The sequence below is a fragment of the Pezoporus occidentalis genome, unplaced genomic scaffold, assembly GCF_034315485.1.
Source record: "Pezoporus occidentalis ecotype Australia unplaced genomic scaffold, CSIRO_AGI_Poc_V1 ctg685, whole genome shotgun sequence".
NCBI classification, from domain to species: Eukaryota; Metazoa; Chordata; class Aves; order Psittaciformes; family Psittacidae; genus Pezoporus; species Pezoporus occidentalis.
The window spans coordinates 16,071-31,899 of NW_026916036.1; the positions used below are offsets into that span (position 1 = coordinate 16,071).

Consider the following 15,829-nt stretch of genomic DNA (forward strand, 5'->3'; position numbering starts at 1 on the left):
CCCCAAAGTGCTGATTCACTGAGGGGGGGGGGGGGGGGGGGGGGGGGGCAGGACGGCGGCGACTCTGGTCCGGATGGGGAGGGGGGGGGGGGTGTCGGCACAGGGCCAGTTCCCTTCCCCCCCCAGGGAATCCACTAGCTCTGACTCATGCCCCTGCCCCCCAGCACTGAGGCCGGGCACATTCGCCTGTGCTCCCCCCCCATCTCTGCCCCCCAAAACCACGCCTGCATGGAGCCCCCCCGGGCACGGCCCACCCCGAGCACCCCCCCTTATGTCACCCTTGCGGGTACCCTCTGTGTGACCGCCCCCTTGTGTAGCTCCCGTGGGTACCCCCCATGTGCCCCCCACGTCCCCCCTTGTGCCCCCCACATCCCCCGCGCCCCCCCCCCCGTTGCCCCCTTGCGCTCCCCGCCCCCTCTGCGCAGGCCCCGCCCCACGCGCCATTCCCGCGCAGTTCTCGCGAGATCGGCCCCGCCCGCGCAGGCCGCGCTCGGCTCTTGGCGGACCCGGGCCCGACCCCCCCGTTACCGACCCCCTGAAATGGCCGACCCCAAGTATGCCGACCTGCCCGGCATCGTGAGTGCGGGGGGGGCCGGGGGGGGCGGCCCAGGGGGTGCGTGAGGGGCTCGCGGGGCCTGTGTGAGACTGAGGGGTCCCCATGAACTGTGGGAGCTGAGGTGAGGGGGGGGGGATGGCAGAGGGGCTCCAGGTCAGCCCATGGGGTATTTGGGGGTGCAGGGGAAATGGGAGGTGTTGGGGGGTGTTTGGGGGTGCAGGGGCAATGGGAGGTGTTGGGGGGTGTTTGGGGGTGCAGGGGCAATGGGAGGTGTTGGGGTGTTTGTGGGTGCAGGGGAAATGGGAGGTGTTGGGGGGTGTTTGGGGGTGCAGGGGCAATGGGAGGTGTTTGGGGGTGCAGGGGCAATGGGAGGTGTTGGGGATGTTTGTGGGTGCAGGGGCAATGGGAGGTGTTGGGGGGTGTTTGTGGGTGCAGGGGCAATGGGAGGTGTTTGGGGGTGTTTGTGGGTGCAGGGGCAATGGGAGGTGTTTGGGGGTGCAAGGGCAATGGGAGGTGTTGGGGGGTGTTTGGGTGCAGGGGCAATGGGAGGTGTTGGGGGATGCAGTGGCAATGGGAGGTGTTGGGGGGTGTTTGGAAGTGCAGGGGCAATGGGAGGTGTTGGGGGGTGTTTGTGGGTGCAGGGGCAATGGGAGGTGTTGGGTGTTTGGGGGTGCAGGGGCAATGGGAGGTGTTGGGGGGTGTTTGTGGGTGCAGGGGCAGTGGGAGGTGTTGGGGGGTGTTTGGGGGTGCAAGGGCAATGGGAGGTGTTGGGGGGTGTTTGTGGGTGCAGGGGCAATGGGAGGTGTTGGGGGGGTCTTTATGGGTGCAGGGGCAATGGGAGGTGTTGGGGGTGTTTGTGGGTGCAGGGGCAATGGGAGGTGTTGGGGGTGTTTGTGGGTGCAGGGGCAGTGGGAGGTGTTGGGGGTGTATGTGTGTGCAGGGGCAATGGGAGGTGTTGGGGGTGTTTTTGGGTTCAGGGGCAGTGGGAGGTGTTGGGGGGTGTTTGTGGGTGCAGGGGGAATGGGAGGTGTTGGGGGGTGTTTGTGGGTGCAGGGGCAATGGGAGGTGTTGGGGGGTGTTTGTGGGTGCAGGGGCAATGGGAGGTGTTGGGGGGTGCAGTGGCAATGGGAGGTGTTGGGGGGTGTTTGTGGGTGCAGGGGGAATGGGAGGTGTTGGGGGGTGTTTGTAGGTGCAGGGGCAATGGGAGGTGTTGGGGGTGTTTGGGGGTGCAGGGGCAATGGGAGGTGTTGGGGGGTGTTTGGAAGTGCAGGGGCAATGGGAGGTGTTTGGGGGTTGTGGGTGCAGGGGCAATGGGAGGTGTTGGGGGGTGTTTGGAAGTGCAGGGGCAATGGGAGGTGTTGGGGGGGTGCAGTGGCAGTGGGAATGGGAGGTGTTGGGGGGTGTTTGGAGGTGCAGTGGCAATGGGAGGTGTTGGGGGGTGTTTGTGGGTGCAGGGGCAATGGGAGTAGGGCAATGGGAGGTGTTGGGGGGTGTTTTGGGGTGCAGGGGCAATGGGAGGTGTTGGGGGGTGTTTGTGGGTGCAGGGGCAATGGGAGGTGTTTGGGGGTGCAGTGGCAATGGGAGGTGTTGGGGGGTGTTTGGGGGTCCCCGCCCCCCTGGCTCTCACCGGAGCCCACTCGTGCCCCAGGCCAGGAACGAACCCGATGTCTATGAGACCAGCGATCTGCCCGAGGACGACCAGGCCGAGTTTGAGGCGGTGAGACCCCCCCGGGCCCCCCAGTGCCTGCATCCCCCCCATCCGCCAGGGCCACGGCAGGGTCACTGCCCCACGGACTCATGTCCCGGCCCTGTGCCACCCCCATGCGCTGCCTGTGGTGCCTGGGGGGGGGGCAGGAAGTGCTGTGCCCCCCATCCTTGGTGTCCCCCCTCCCTGTGGCATCCCCATCCTGTGTAACCTGGCTGAGGGCAGCAGGAGCTGGGGGGGGGCAGCACACGTGGGGGGGGGAGGAGGGGAGCCTGTGAAGGTGGGGTTCACCCCCATAAAATAACCCTAAAAGGCATCAGGGTCCCAGAGACCCCCGGACCTCTCACGTCCAGGCCATGGGGCTGCTGAGTGTGGCTTGGACATGGGGGTGGCACCAGGGGGCTGGCACGGCACAAGGGCTGCATGGTGCCCCCGGGCTCTGCTGGGGAGGCCGAGGGCTGATGGGTGCTCATGGATCACAGACCCTTGGGAATGTGCTCCTGGTTGGTGCTGCTGGATTTAACACCATGGAGCCAGGATTTAACACCATGGAGGCAAGACCCAGGGTGCAGGGAGCGGTTCTGGGGTACAGCCATGGGGCAGTCCCAGCTCCCCAATTCTGAGGGGGGCAGACAGATCCCTTGGGACACCCAGGACACAGCGGAATCTGTTGTTTCCAGCCAAAACGGCCCCCGTCAGGCCTCGGTCACACCAAAACAGTGCCCAGGACCAGAGCAGTGCCAGCCCAGTGCCCCCCCCTGCATGTTCCCGGGCAGGTTGTGGGGCTGTGGGTGCTGTCCCCTCCCCCCCCCCCCGCCGCAGCTTCCCTGTGTCTCTGCCTCTGGCTGTGCTGACCTGACCTGCCTTTTCCCCCCGCGCCCCACCTTTGCTGGACTCTAAGTTTGCACAAGTAAGCCCCGGGTGCTGCTCTGGTGTCGCGTGCTGGGGGGGTGAGGCGCTTCCTGCATGTACCACGGGGTCACCAGTGCCCTGCTATGGGGCCTCCGCTGCCGTGGGGCAGAGGGGAGGCAGTGCTGGGGCTCAGGACACAACGTGCTGCTGCTGTCTCGTCCCTGCTCTCCTTTGCTCTCTTTGCCTGCTGACTGCATGCGCTGCCCTCTTTGTCTTTTGGGACCCCCCCATGGTGGGGCTCCTGCCCCCCAACCACGCTGCCTGCACGCTGTGGGGCAGGACGCAGCTGAGCCTCTACCCTGCTGAGCAGGGCCCAACTCGAGCTCCTCCAGGCTCTGGCCTTGGTTTTGCCCCCCTGCACCACAGCTGTTGCCTTCTCCAACCCCTGGGGGAGCCACCAGGCTTTGGGCTGCTTGGGGGGGGCCATCCTGCCCTCCCCAGCTCTGCTCACATCTGCCCCAGGGGTTACAGAAGAGCCAGAGCTGGAGGGCGGTGCCAGAGCAGGGGCTTGGCTGCGGCCACCTCGCCCAGCGTGGCCCTGGTTGCCTCCAGCGCTGGTTGCCCCTGGGGGGCCATGGAGGGGGGCAGCCCCATGGCCCCCCTGTGCCCCATGGCGGGGCTGAGCCTCGCTGCAGGGCCACGGAGGGGGCCAGCCCCGGCCCAACCTTCTAATGCGGTTTTGTCTCTTCTCTTCCCCCCCCCTTGCTCTGACTTTCTCACCTCTGGGGAACGCAAGGAGCTGGTAAGAGCCTCCCCCCCCATCGGCTGCTGCGCCGCTGCTCCCGCTGCTGCCCCCTCCCTCCCGCAGCTCCCCCCACACCTGCCCCAGGCCACGGCGGCTGTGGGGGCTGCCCAGGGGCTGCCGTGGCCTGGAGGAGCCCTTTGGGTGCCTCCCGCAGGGCCCTGATGCTCTGGGGTCCCCCCCAGGCTCCCAATCTCCACTCATGCTCCAGGCTCTGGGCAAAGCCCCTTTGAGGGGCTGATGTTCTATGACCACCCCTCTGCCCACCATGGGTGGTGGGAGCCACCCCAAGATGTGGCTGTGGGGCAGATGCAGCCCCCCTGGGCTGGGTTCCTCAGACTGCTCATGGGGCTACCAAAGGGTTTCAAGCCTTGGAATTGTGGTCCTGCTGCCAGGACGACCCAGTGTCCCCACACCGGGCCCTGGGGGCTGTGTCCTGGGGAACATGGGGCTCCCTTTGCCCCTGCTCTGCCCATCACTGTCCCCACCAAGGCCCTTGGTGCCCTTGTTTGCTGCCTCATCCCTAACCCCAAGTGTTGTGTGCAGGAGGAGCTCACCAGTACCAGCGTGGAGCATCTCATCATCAACCCCAATGCTGCCTATGAGAAATTCAGGGACAAGCGCCTGGGCACCGAGGGAGTGGGTGAGCCAAGGAGCATGGGGAAGGGTGGCCTGGGGGACACTGGGGGCTTTGGGGTGACCCCTCTGCTCTTCTCCTTTTAGATTTCTCTGACCGCATCACCAAGACCAGGACAACCGGCTATGAGTCTGGGGAGTATGAAATGGTGAGAGCAGAGATGCCCAGAGCACGGGCCCCACAGGGACGTCCCTGCCCCGGGCCACCAGTCACACCAACCTGCCAAGGGTGGAGGTGGGATGGGACCTCTGGAGCTCTGGTGCAATCCAGGTGCTCAAGCAGGGCCACTGGGGTTGCCCAGGAGCATCTCCAGGCATGGTGACTCCACCATCTCCTTTGCCAGCTGTGGCCTTGGCGGTGCTGAGGAGAGGGGTGTCCTCCCTCAACCACCATGCTCCTGGTGCTGCCCACACCATGATTGGTGCCATGTTTAGCTTGGTGTCCACCAAGATCTCTGGGGCCTTTTTCAGAGCTGCTTTCCAGCGTATCCTGGTGCAGGGGGCTGCTCCTCTCCCACCCCAGGGCTTTACACTGCTCTTTGTTTTGCTCCATGAGGTTCCTGTTGACCAATGGGTCCTGTCCAGGTCCCTCTAGACAGCAGACACCAGAAGGTGAGGATGAGGGAAGGATGAAGCTCAGCCTGCCCCATGCTCCAGCCCATTAATGAAGGTTTTGTTAATGAAGGCATCAGCCCCAGTACTGACCCCTGGATACGCTGGTTCTTACTGGCTTCCAGCTGGACTTAGGACCGGTGCTCCCCATCCTCTGGGCTTTGCTTTTGGCCACATTCAGTGCCCCCCATGGCCCCCTCATCCAGCACAGGCTGCAACAGCTTCTCTTCGAGGCCGTGCCGAAGGCTTCCCCGAGGTCAGCAGGCACTGCCCCCGGCTCCACTGTCTCTACCAGGCAGTTCATTGTGGAAGTCCATGGAGCTGGTCAAGCCTGACCTCCCCTTGGTGAAGCCGTGCTGAGATCTCTTGGTGTTTGTTTGTCATTCATGGACCTGGAAATGGTTTCCAGTTGTAGCCTTAGAGTCACATAAAGCCGGCTTATGGGGAGCTTCTCCCCCAACACCCCAAGACCTTCTCCTCAGGGCTCCTCCATCCAGTCTCCTCCAGCCTGTGTGCGGGCTGGGATTCCCCAACCCAGGGGCAGGACCTTGCCCTTGGCCTGGTTGAGCTCCATGAGGTTTGCGTGGTCCTGCCTCTCCAGCCTGTCCAGGTCCCCCTGGATGGCATCGCTGGTCGCCACGTGGACATGGAGCCATTGACCTCAGCTCTGCATGTGGTCACCCAGCCCATTCCGTATCCACCAGGTGCTCCATCCATCAAATCCATATCTCTCCCATTTAGAGACAAGGATGTCGTGCAGGACAGTGTCAAATGCCTTGCACAAATCCAGGTAGATTCCATCCTTATCCCCTAACACTGGCTACATCATATAAAGCCACCACATTTGCCAGGCATGACTTGCCCTTAGAGATGCCACGTTGGCTGTCACCAGTCCCCCTCCTGTTGTCCGTGTGCCTTCGCATGTTTTCCAGGAGGATCTGCTCCCCGATCTTGCTGGCACAGAGGTCAGCCTGACCCACCTGGCATTCCCTGCCTCTTCCTCATTTCCCCTTTTAAAACTGGGGGGGGATATTTCCCTGTTTCCAGGCAGTGGGAACTTCACCACCAGGACTTCTCACAGCTGATGGATAATGGCTTGGGAACCTCAGCCACCAGCTCCGGCAGCACCCACAGATGCATCTTGTCAGGTCCTGTGGCCTTGGAGCACCCTGCTCCAGTGGAAGGGGTCCCTGCCCGTGGCAGGGGTTGGGGCTGGAGGAGCTTTAAGGTCCCTTCAGCCCAACCCGGTCTCTGGTTCTCTGACTTGTGCACCTTCACTTCCCCTAGATGTTCTTGAACCTGATCTCCTACAGGTTCTCCCAGTCCCTGCCTTTGCCTTCTGTGCCTTGGGCAGCGTGGCTGGAGCTTTTGCTGGTGAAGACCACGGCAAAGAGCCCTCGAGTACCTGAAATGTCCTTGAGCACCTGAGGAGCTCAGGGAAGGAAGCTGGGCCTGGGCAGCCCTTGTTGCCTTGCACATCCCAGAGCAGGCTGACTTCCAGCTGGGCTTTGGCTTTCCAAACCCCATCCCCAGCTGCCAGGGCAATGTCTCCTCCTCCCAGCTTCCCTGCCCCTGCTCCGACCTCTGCCTCCTGCTGTCCGTGCCTGGCTTTGGCCAGGAGCTCCTGGTCCCCCTGGCAGCCTCCTCGCTGCCTGCTTGGGATGTGGTGCTCTGGAGCTTGGAGGTGATCCTGGGGCATGAGGAAGCTCTCTTGGGTCCCTCCCATTGCCTGACCCAAGCAGACCTTTGAGGAGGCCCAAAGCCCAGGACCCCTCCTGCCCTCCCTCAGCCCCACCATTTCCTGGTTGCCGCAGCCCAGGCTGCCTTGGACTCTCCTTGCTGGAGCAGATGAGCTCCAGCAGAGCCCTTCTCCTTGCTGGCCCCTGTCACTTGGAGGAGGACGTTGTCACCAGTGTGCTCAGGACCCTCCTGGGCAGCTCGTGTCCTGCCATGTTGTCCCTCTCTGAAGCCCATGAGCACCACATGAGGATGAGGTTTTTGTGAACATCATAGTGCTCCCGCTTGTCTGTTGAGGGCCTCACCCATGTGTTCTCTTCCCTATATGTGCATGGATGGGTGGGTACCAGTGTTCCATTCTGGGTGCCTGGAGCTCAGGCAGACCATGGACCCCTCACCCCATTCCTCTCTCTGCAGGTTGGTGAGGGTCTTGGTGCCAAAGAGACGCCCCAGCAGCGGTACCAGCGGCTGCAGCACGAGGTGCAGGAGCTGGCCAGGGAGGTGGAGCAGATCCAGGTGAGCATCAACCCTTCACCAGAGTGGCACAACCACCCCATCACCAGAGGGGTGACACAAGCACCCCATGGCCCCTGGGAGGTGACACAGCCGCCCTTTCCTCTCTCAGAGCACAGTGAAGGAGGCAGCAGCAGAGGAGGAGCTGACACCCATGGCCTTGGCCAGGCAGGTCGAGGGCCTGAAGCAGCAGTTGGTCTCCAGCCACCTGGAGAAGCTCCTGGGCCCCACCGCAGCCATTGACTTCGCAGACCCCGATGGTGCCCTGGCCAAGTGAGTGGGGAGCTGGGGGCAGCTTGTGGGGTGAGAGGAGGGTGCTGGGGTCGTTCGCCCACCTTCCCCTCCCTGCCAGGCGCCTGCTGCAGCAGCTGGAGGTGGCCAAGTGCAGCAAAGGGACCCCAGGGAAGAGCCCTGCCAAAACCCCAGTGCCCACCACAGACGCCATCACCTTTGAGCTCTACTGGAGGCCGGAGCAGGAGCAGTTTGCCCAGAGCGCCAAGGTGAGTCCTGACAGGGACATGGAGCTGTTGGAGCGAGGCCGGGGAGGCCATGGGGATGCTGTGAGGGCTGGAGCAGCTCTGCTCTGGAGCCAGGCTGAGAGAGCTGGGTTGGGTCAGCCTGGAGAAGAGAAGGCTCCTGAAGGGGAGACCTGAGAGCAGCTCCAGTGCCTAAAGGGGCTGCAGGAAACCTGGAGAGGGGCTTGGGACAAGGAGTGTAGGGACAGGCCAAGGGGAATGGCTTTAACCTGCCAGGGGGGAGACTGAGATGAGCTCTTAGGCAGAAGCTCTTCCCTGTGAGAGTGCTGAGGCGCTGGCACAGGGTGCCCAGAGAAGCTGTGGCTGCCCCATCCCTGGCAGTGCTCAAGGCCAGGTTGGACACAGGGGCTTGGAGCACCCTGCTCCAGTGGAAGGTTTCCCTGCCTGTGCCAGGGGTTGGGGCTGGAGGAGCTTCAAGGTCCTTTCATCCCAACCCATTCCATGGTTCCATCTTGCTGCAGATGGCGGAGCTGGAGAAGCGCCTGGCGCAGCTGGAGGCGACGGTGCGGTGTGAGCCCGACAGCCAGGTGAGGGGGCTTGGGGGGGTTCCTGCCACATTCCTCCTGCCCCACATGCTGCCCCACTGATGGAATTCCCTTCCCCACAGAACCCGCTGTTGGTTGGGCTGAAGGGCACCAGCCTCATGGTGAGTGAAATGGGTGGTGGTGGGAGGCAGGGTCCCTTCTGCCTCCCAAGCTGTGCCCATAGCACCCAGGGTGCTGCTGTTTCGCCCCATATCCCACTCTCTGTCCCCAGGAGACCGTGCAGGTCCTGCAGGCCAAGGTCAACATCCTGGATGTGGCTGTGCTGGACCAGGTGGAGGCCCGGCTGCAGGTGAGGTGGGATGGAAGGAGGGAATGGGAAGAGGGGTGCCATGGGGTGAGCATGCGTGGATCTGGGGTCTCCCATCTCCTCCCCCCTGTTCCCAGAGCGTCCTAGGGAAGGTGAATGAGATTGCCAAGCACAAGTCAACTGTACAGGATGCTGACACCCAGAGCAAGGTGAGGGTCGTTCCCCCCCAGTGTGCCCCCCCCTCCCCCCCGACACTGTCCTGACCTGCTCCCCCCTTCTTGCTGCACCCCAGATCCACCAGATCTACGAGACGCTGCAGCGCTGGGACCCGGTGGCCAGCACGCTGCCCGACGTCGTGCAGAGGTTGGTGACCCTCAGGGACCTGCACGAGCAAGGTGAGGGGCTGGAGGGAACGCTGGGGCCATGTCCTGGGGTGGGGACACTGCTCCTGTCCCCACCGCCCCCAACACTGAGCTTTCTCCTCCCCCCCAGCAATCCAGTTCGGGCAGGTCCTGCTGCACTTGGACACCACGCAGCAGGAGGTGGCCGGGGCTCTCAAGGACAACACGGTGCTGCTGGCAGAGGTGGGTCCCACCAGCACCCATGGGGTGGAGCCGGGGGGGGGTCCCCGTCCTGCTCCCCACCACTGACCCCTTCCCTGTGCATCCCCCACACAGGTCCAGAAGACGATGAAGGAGAACCTGGCCATTGTGGAGGACAACTTTGCGGCCATTGATGCCCGCATCAAGCGGCTGCAGAAGTGAGAGCATCCTGGAGCCTGCCCAGCTCTGGGTGTTCCCACTGGGAATCCCTCCCTGTCATGTGCCCCCCCCCCCCCCCCCCCCAGCTTGTATATACCCTGGCTCTGCCCCCCCCCGTTCCCAGCCGTTGGGGGTGTCTCTGTACCTCCCAGTGTACCCAATAAACAGCTCAGCGCAGCGGGATCCGGGTCAGGCCCTCCTTGGGGCTGTGGTGCTGGGAAAAGGGGGAACTGAAGCCCAGTGCCTGCAGCCGTGGGGCTGGGAGCCGAGCTCATGGCGGGGCAGCGGGACCGTGTCCTCGGGGGTGGACGCCCTGGCTGGTCCCGCACCAATCCTGCCCCAGCGGCTGCCGTGGTCCTGGGGGGGGACGGACACGGGCTGAGGTGGCGAAGCCGCGCGGGGAGGGGACAGCGGTGCCCCCGGGCTGGCGGAGGGCACGCGCGGGGCTGCCCCGGCTGCGGCCCCCCCCGTGCTCCGGGTGCCCGCGGTACCCCCGGTGCCCGCAGCGCGGCGCTGTCCCCGCAGGTCTCCAGGGCGAGCGCGGCTCTCGCGAGAGTTGCGGCAGAGCGCGGTCCCGGCGTGCCCCGCGCGCGGCCATGCGGCTGCGGCTCCCGGTGCGCGGCCCCGCGGCGCTGAAGGTGCTGGCGGCCGCCGGTGCCGCCGCCGCCCCGGTGCAGCTCGTGTGGGGCGGCCCCAGCGGTGAGCGCGGCCCCCCCTCCCCCCGCGGGTCCGCTCCGTGCCGAGCCGAGCCCCGCGGGCGCTCACTTGTGTCTCCCGCAGAGCCGCCGCGAGCCCCGCTGCGGCCGCCGTGGGCCCCGGCGCTGGAGCTGGAGAGCGGCGCCGTCCTCTTCTCCGCCAACGCCATCTGCCAGTGAGTACCGGGGGCGCGCGGGCCGCGGCTGCCCCCCCCCTCCCCGTCCGCACCTCACCCCCGCTCCCCGCCTCCAGGTTCTTCTTCCTGCGCCGCGGGGACGAGCCCTCGGACCTCAGCAACCAGTGGCTGGAGTGGGAGGCGACCGAGCTGCAGGTGGGTGCGCGGACACCGGCCCCCCCCCGCCCCCGCCGGGCCCGGCCCGCATTGACCGCGCTGCCCTCGCCCGCAGCCCTTGGCCGCCGCCGCGCTCTACGCCCGGCTGGTGCTCGGCAGGAGGGCGGCGGAGGCGGTGCAGGCCCTGCGGGAGCCGCTGGCCCACATCGAGCAGAGCTTGGCCAGGACGGGCGCTGCCTTCCTCGCGGGGGTGAGTGGCACCGGGGCGCAGCCCCGCGCGCTGGGTCCTTGTCCCTGGGGGGCTGCTCCGGCTGCGGCCGGCCCTGACGGCTGCTCTGGCACAGGACACCCCATCCGTGGCTGATGTGGTTGTGTGGGGCACCTTGTACCCCATCCTCCAGGAGGAGAGCAGCCTGCCAGGTAAGCGTGGCACGGAGGGGGCATCCCTTGCCGTGCCGTGGCCGTAAGAATCACGCTGCTCTCTCGTCACCTCCCGAGGTGAGCTGCAGGCGCTGAGGACGTGGTTCCAGAACATGATGCTCTTGGAGGCTTGCAGAGACGCTGCCGACACCGTCCTGATGCCCCAGGCGCTGCTGGAGTTCAAGTCCTACCTCCAGAAGCAGCCTCCCCCCTGCCTGGCTATGCAGAGAGCCACCAGTAACGAGCCCGAGGTGCAGCCCTGGCCCCAGGATGGGCCCCAGTGGCGCTGGTGCTGACAGCCCCTTACCGGGACCTGCTTCCCCTGCAGGAGGAGGAAGGTTCTGAGCGGGCCCTGACAGAGGATGAGATCGCAGCTGCTGCAGATGCCTGGGCCCGTGGGGCTGCGGCGCTGCCCAAGCCCTGGCAGCCTCAGAAACCTGTGTGAGTCCTGGGGCAGCACGAGGGCTGCCCCACACGTCTCGGACCCAGGCTCATCCCACGCTGTTGGGGTGAGGGGGGTGGTGGTGGCCCTGTTGCTCCTTGTGCCTGCCCTGAGTGCCCTGCTCGTGCCAGGCTGCCCGTGGAGGGCATGAGGAACGTCCTGATCACCAGCGCTCTGCCCTATGTGAACAACGTGCCCCACCTTGGCAACATCATTGGCTGCGTCCTCAGCGCTGACACCTTTGCCAGGTGACGCTCGGGAGCGGGAAGGCTCCCTGGGGATCTCCATCGGGGGGCTGTCGTGGCCCCCGCCGCCTGCAGGGGTGTCACAGGTCCCTGCCTGGCAGGTACTGCCGCCTGCGGAACTGGAACACGCTCTACGTGTGCGGCACGGACGAGTACGGCACCGCCACTGAGACCAAGGCGGTGGAAGAGGGGCTGACACCGCAGGAGATCTGCGACAAGTACAACGCCATCCACGCCGACATCTACCGCTGGTTTGACATCTCCTTTGACTGCTTCGGCCGCACCACCACGCCGAGCCAGACCACGTGAGGGGCTTGCATGCAGGGGCTGATGCTGGGGGCCTAGCTGAGGGTGCTTTGTGCTCCTAGGCTGATGGGGGGCTGCCCCCTTTTTCTTCCTGTCCTGACCCAGGATTGCCCAGGACATCTTCCAGCGCCTGCTGGAGCGCGGGTTCCTGCTGCAGGACACGGTGGAGCAGCTGCGGTGCGAGGGCTGCCAGCGCTTCTTGGCCGACCGCTTCGTGGAGGGCATTTGCCCCTTCTGCAACTACGAGGAGGCGCGGGGGGACCAGTGTGATAAATGCGGCAAACTCATCAACGCTGTGGAGCTGAAGGTGGGACAGGAGCCCCCTGGGGACCACCCTGCAACCCTGCCCCTGCTCTGCCTGAGACCCCCTCTTGCCTTGCCCTGGGCTTCGTCCAGCCCCTGTTTCTGCTGACAGAGCCCACAGTGCAAACTCTGCAGGGGTGTCCCTGTAGTGAAGCCCACCCAGCACCTCTTCCTCGATCTCCCCAAGGTGAGCCTCGTCCCTGGGGGAGCGCAGAGGGGTTGGGGCACCCCTGGTACTGCCCACCCCTCTGTGTTCCCTGCAGCTGGAGCAGCGGCTGGAAGCCTGGCTGGAGCAGTCCTGGGCCACGGGGGACTGGACGGCCAACGCTCGCTACATCACCCGCTCCTGGATCCGGGACGGGCTCAAGCCCCGCTGCATCACCCGTGACCTCAAGTGGGGCACTCCGGTGCCCCTCGATGGCTTCCGTGACAAGGTGGCTCCAGCCTGGCCCTGGGTTGCAGTGCTTGTACCCGGGTGCCCTGCTCAGGGGTCCCATGCTCACACGTCACCCTCTTGCTCAGGTCTTTTATGTGTGGTTTGATGCTCCCATTGGGTACTTGTCCATTACAGCCAACTACACCAGCCAGTGGGAGAGGTGGTGGAAGAACCCACAGCAGGTAGGAGCCTGGTGCTGCTGCAGGGTGGAGGTGGGGGTTGAGGTAGAGCTGGACACCACTGATGTGTTCCCCCTCTGCTACCCATCAGGTTGAGCTCTACAACTTCATGGCCAAGGACAATGTTCCGTTCCACAGCGTCATATTCCCCTGCTCGCTCCTGGGTGCTGATGACAACTACACCCTGGTGAACCACCTCATTGCCACAGGTACTGGAGGAGCACTGTGGGTTATGGGGGGTGTGGGGTGTGGTGTGTGTTTGTGCTTGGGCCCCATGGTGGGGTCTCTGCTGCCCTCCCCAGAGTACCTGAACTACGAGGATGGGAAGTTTTCCAAGAGCCGGGGTTTGGGAGTGTTTGGGGACATGGCCAAGGACACGGGCATCCCTGCGGACATCTGGCGCTTCTACCTGCTGTACGTGCGGCCTGAGGGGCAGGACAGCGCCTTCTCCTGGAGCGACCTCATGCTCAAGAACAACTCCGAGCTGCTGAACAACCTGGGCAACTTCATCAACAGGTTCTGGGGCGGCCTGGCTGGGCAGGGCCTGTCCCCGTCCCTGTCCCCAGGCTGTGCTGATGCCTGCTCTGCCTCTGTACCCAGGGCTGGCATGTTCGTGTGCAAGTTCTTTGGTGGCACCGTCCCCAGCATGGTGCTGACACCCGATGACAAGCGGCTCCTGGCCCGTGTCACGCTGGAGCTGCGCCAGTACCACCAGCTGCTGGAGAAAGTCCGGTCGGTGGCTGGAACCCTGGAGCCAGGGCTACCAGGGTGGAGGGCAGAGCCCTGCCCTGCAGCAGGCACTGACCCCCCTCTTCCCCCCCAGCATCCGGGACGCTCTGAGATGCATCCTCAGCATCTCTCGTCACGGCAACCAGTACATCCAGGTGAACGAGCCCTGGAAGCGGATCAAGGGGGATGAAAATGACAGGTACAGGGGAAGATGGGGGTGCTGGGGGGGGCAGGCTGGGAGCTGGCACTGACAGGGTTTCCTGCCCCCCAGGCAGCGTGCAGGGACAGTGACTGGTGTGGCTGTGAACATGGCTTCCCTGCTGGCTGTCATGCTGCAGCCCTACATGCCCAGTGTCAGCTTGGCCATCCAGGGGCAGCTCTGCATCCCCCCGGACTGCTTCGTCCTGAGCCATGACTTCACCTGCACCCTGCCCCCTGGGCATCGTGTGGGCACTGTAGGTGGAAGGGAGGGCAGTGCTGGGGGGACCAGGGGCACTGGCTCTGTGGGGTGACCCCATCTCCCCCCTCGGCTGCAGGTGAGTCCCCTTTTCCAGAAGCTGGAGACCGAACAGGTTGAAGCCCTGCGCAAGCGCTTCGGGGGGGCACAGGTGAGTGAGGGTCTCCACAGCTCCTCCGCCTCTGCTTTCTGTCCCCCTCTCATTCGCTGTCTCTCCTCTCCCACCGTGAAGATCTCCGGGGTACTGCAGCGACCTCCCCTTCTCCAGTATGAGGGGAGCTGGGTGCAGAGCTCTGCCCCTGAGGGCTGGGACCAGGGCTCACACCTGGTGCTGTCCTTCCCCAGGCCAAGCAGACACCCCCAGCCCCACAACCTCCTCTGGCCCCAGAGACCCTCGTAGCCCCCGCTGACCCTCAGCGGCTGCAGGAGCTGATGCAGGAGGTGGCCAGGCAGGTGAGCAGGGGGCAGAGGGGTGGCCCTGTCTTGCCTTTACCTCCCCAAGCCCTCATTGCTTCCCCCCCCCCCCCGACCTGACCCAGGGCAACCACGTTCGGCAGCTGAAGGCCAGCAAGGCAGAGAAGACCCAGATCGAGGTGGAGGTGGCCAAGCTGCTGGAGCTGAAGAAGCAGCTGGCATTAGCAGAGGGCAAAAGCCCTGAAGTCCCTGCGCCCAAGGGGAAGCAGAAGAAGTAGCACCAGGCCCGCCAGTGCTGCCCAGAGACCACACCGGGCTGGTGGCTATGTCTGTAATAAATGCAAGCCATGTACAACCGTGCGTGCTCGCGGTGCCCTCCCCACAGCATCAGTCAGTGCCGGCGGGGCAGCACCCTTCCAGTTCATGGCTGCCCCCCGCTCTGGAGCCATCAGAGTCCTGGCAGCGCTGCCTAGGCCCGGCGGAGGTTCACGATGCGGTCGATGAGGGCCGCCCGCGTGCGCTGCACCTCGGTGCTGAGCCGCTGGATCTCGGCGCGGAGCCGCTCGTTGTGCGCCGTCAGCTCCAGCACCCGCTGCTCGCTGGCGCGCTCCCGGTGCTTGGCGCGCTCCCGGCTCGCCGCGGTGCCGCCGCGGAGCTGCCGCTTCACCCCGCGCCGGGCAGCGGCAGCCGCCTCCTGGGGCGGGGACCCGCGTCCGGAGGCTGCGCCCGGCGGCGCTGGCTCGGGGCCGGCTCCGCTCTCCGGCCCCAGCAGCTCCAGCAGCTCCGCGGCCAGGGCAGCGTCCAACGCGCAGGGCTCCGGGCCCGCGCCCTCCGCGCCGCACAGCGCCGCCTGCGGGCCGAGAGCGGGCACCAGCGCCGGGTGACGGCGACCCTCTGCCCCGTGCCCCCTGCCCGGGCCGCTGCCGCCCCTCACCTGCTCGGGCCCCCAGGGCGGGGGCGCTCCGCTGGGCTCCGCGGCCGCCAGCACCTCCTGCAGGTCCTGGTACCAGGCCTCCAGCTCCCAGCCGGACGGGGCCGCTGCGGGGTCCCCCGCAGGCAGACCCTCGGCTGCCATCGGCACCCGCGCGCGGGCCGCTCTGCGCGGGGCACGGAGAACAGGGCCTGGCTGAGGCCGGGACTCGGCTCGGGGGTAGCGGTGGCGGCAGCCCCAGGGCGCGGCGCCCGCCCTTACCTGCCCTCAGGTGTGGTGGTCCACAAGGACGCTCCGCCTCCTGGATGCCTGCGGACAGAGCGCGGCGGGGTCGGCGCTACCCGCGGGCACCGCCGGCAGAGGGGTGCGGGTCCCCCCCACCCTCGGGCCCTGAGGGGACCCGGGAGCCCCGCGCCCCCCGCCCCAGCTCGGTACCGGCAGCGCCGCCCTGCGCGGCCCCGTCCCGCGCCTGCCCCG

The 15,829-nt window shown here is 65.8% G+C and overlaps 3 protein-coding genes across 4 annotated transcripts; 2 read left to right on the forward strand and 1 right to left on the reverse strand.

Annotated features, from left to right (window-relative positions):
* The first annotated feature begins 487 nt into the window (after positions 1-487).
* DCTN2 (dynactin subunit 2) lies at positions 488-15,733 on the forward strand. Its single transcript, XM_062641537.1, has 15 exons — positions 488-576; positions 2,205-2,273; positions 4,462-4,558; positions 4,639-4,700; positions 7,318-7,416; positions 7,526-7,686; positions 7,766-7,913; positions 8,411-8,476; positions 8,557-8,595; positions 8,706-8,783; positions 8,879-8,950; positions 9,034-9,136; positions 9,234-9,325; positions 9,419-9,560; positions 15,724-15,733. The coding sequence occupies exons 1-14, from the start codon at positions 541-543 to the stop codon at positions 9,503-9,505; spliced, it is 1,209 nt and encodes a 402-aa protein (XP_062497521.1). The 5' UTR covers positions 488-540; the 3' UTR covers positions 9,506-9,560; positions 15,724-15,733.
* MARS1 (methionyl-tRNA synthetase 1) lies at positions 10,049-14,759 on the forward strand. The gene is made up of 21 exons (XM_062641536.1): positions 10,049-10,201; positions 10,283-10,373; positions 10,451-10,529; positions 10,606-10,740; positions 10,835-10,910; positions 10,989-11,161; positions 11,239-11,351; positions 11,484-11,600; positions 11,699-11,902; positions 12,009-12,210; positions 12,319-12,393; positions 12,470-12,640; positions 12,729-12,824; positions 12,913-13,030; positions 13,124-13,337; positions 13,422-13,553; positions 13,645-13,749; positions 13,822-14,005; positions 14,087-14,158; positions 14,353-14,460; positions 14,547-14,759. Exons 1-21 carry the CDS (start codon positions 10,099-10,101, stop codon positions 14,697-14,699), a joined length of 2,721 nt encoding a protein of 906 aa, XP_062497520.1. The 5' UTR covers positions 10,049-10,098; the 3' UTR covers positions 14,700-14,759.
* Positions 14,886-15,823, reverse strand: DDIT3 (DNA damage inducible transcript 3). Of its 2 annotated transcripts, XM_062641539.1 has the most exons (3): positions 15,788-15,823; positions 15,614-15,661; positions 14,886-15,518 (listed from the first exon to the last, which is right to left on the reverse strand). In XM_062641539.1, exon 3 carries the CDS (start codon positions 15,494-15,496, stop codon positions 14,891-14,893), a length of 606 nt encoding a protein of 201 aa, XP_062497523.1. In that variant the 5' UTR covers positions 15,497-15,518; positions 15,614-15,661; positions 15,788-15,823; the 3' UTR covers positions 14,886-14,890. The 2 variants fall into 2 exon arrangements, with proteins under 2 accessions (XP_062497523.1, XP_062497524.1); XM_062641540.1 differs by lacking the exon at positions 15,788-15,823 and having other exon boundaries at positions 14,886-15,271; positions 15,356-15,691.
* Between the last annotated feature and the right edge of the window lie 6 nt (positions 15,824-15,829).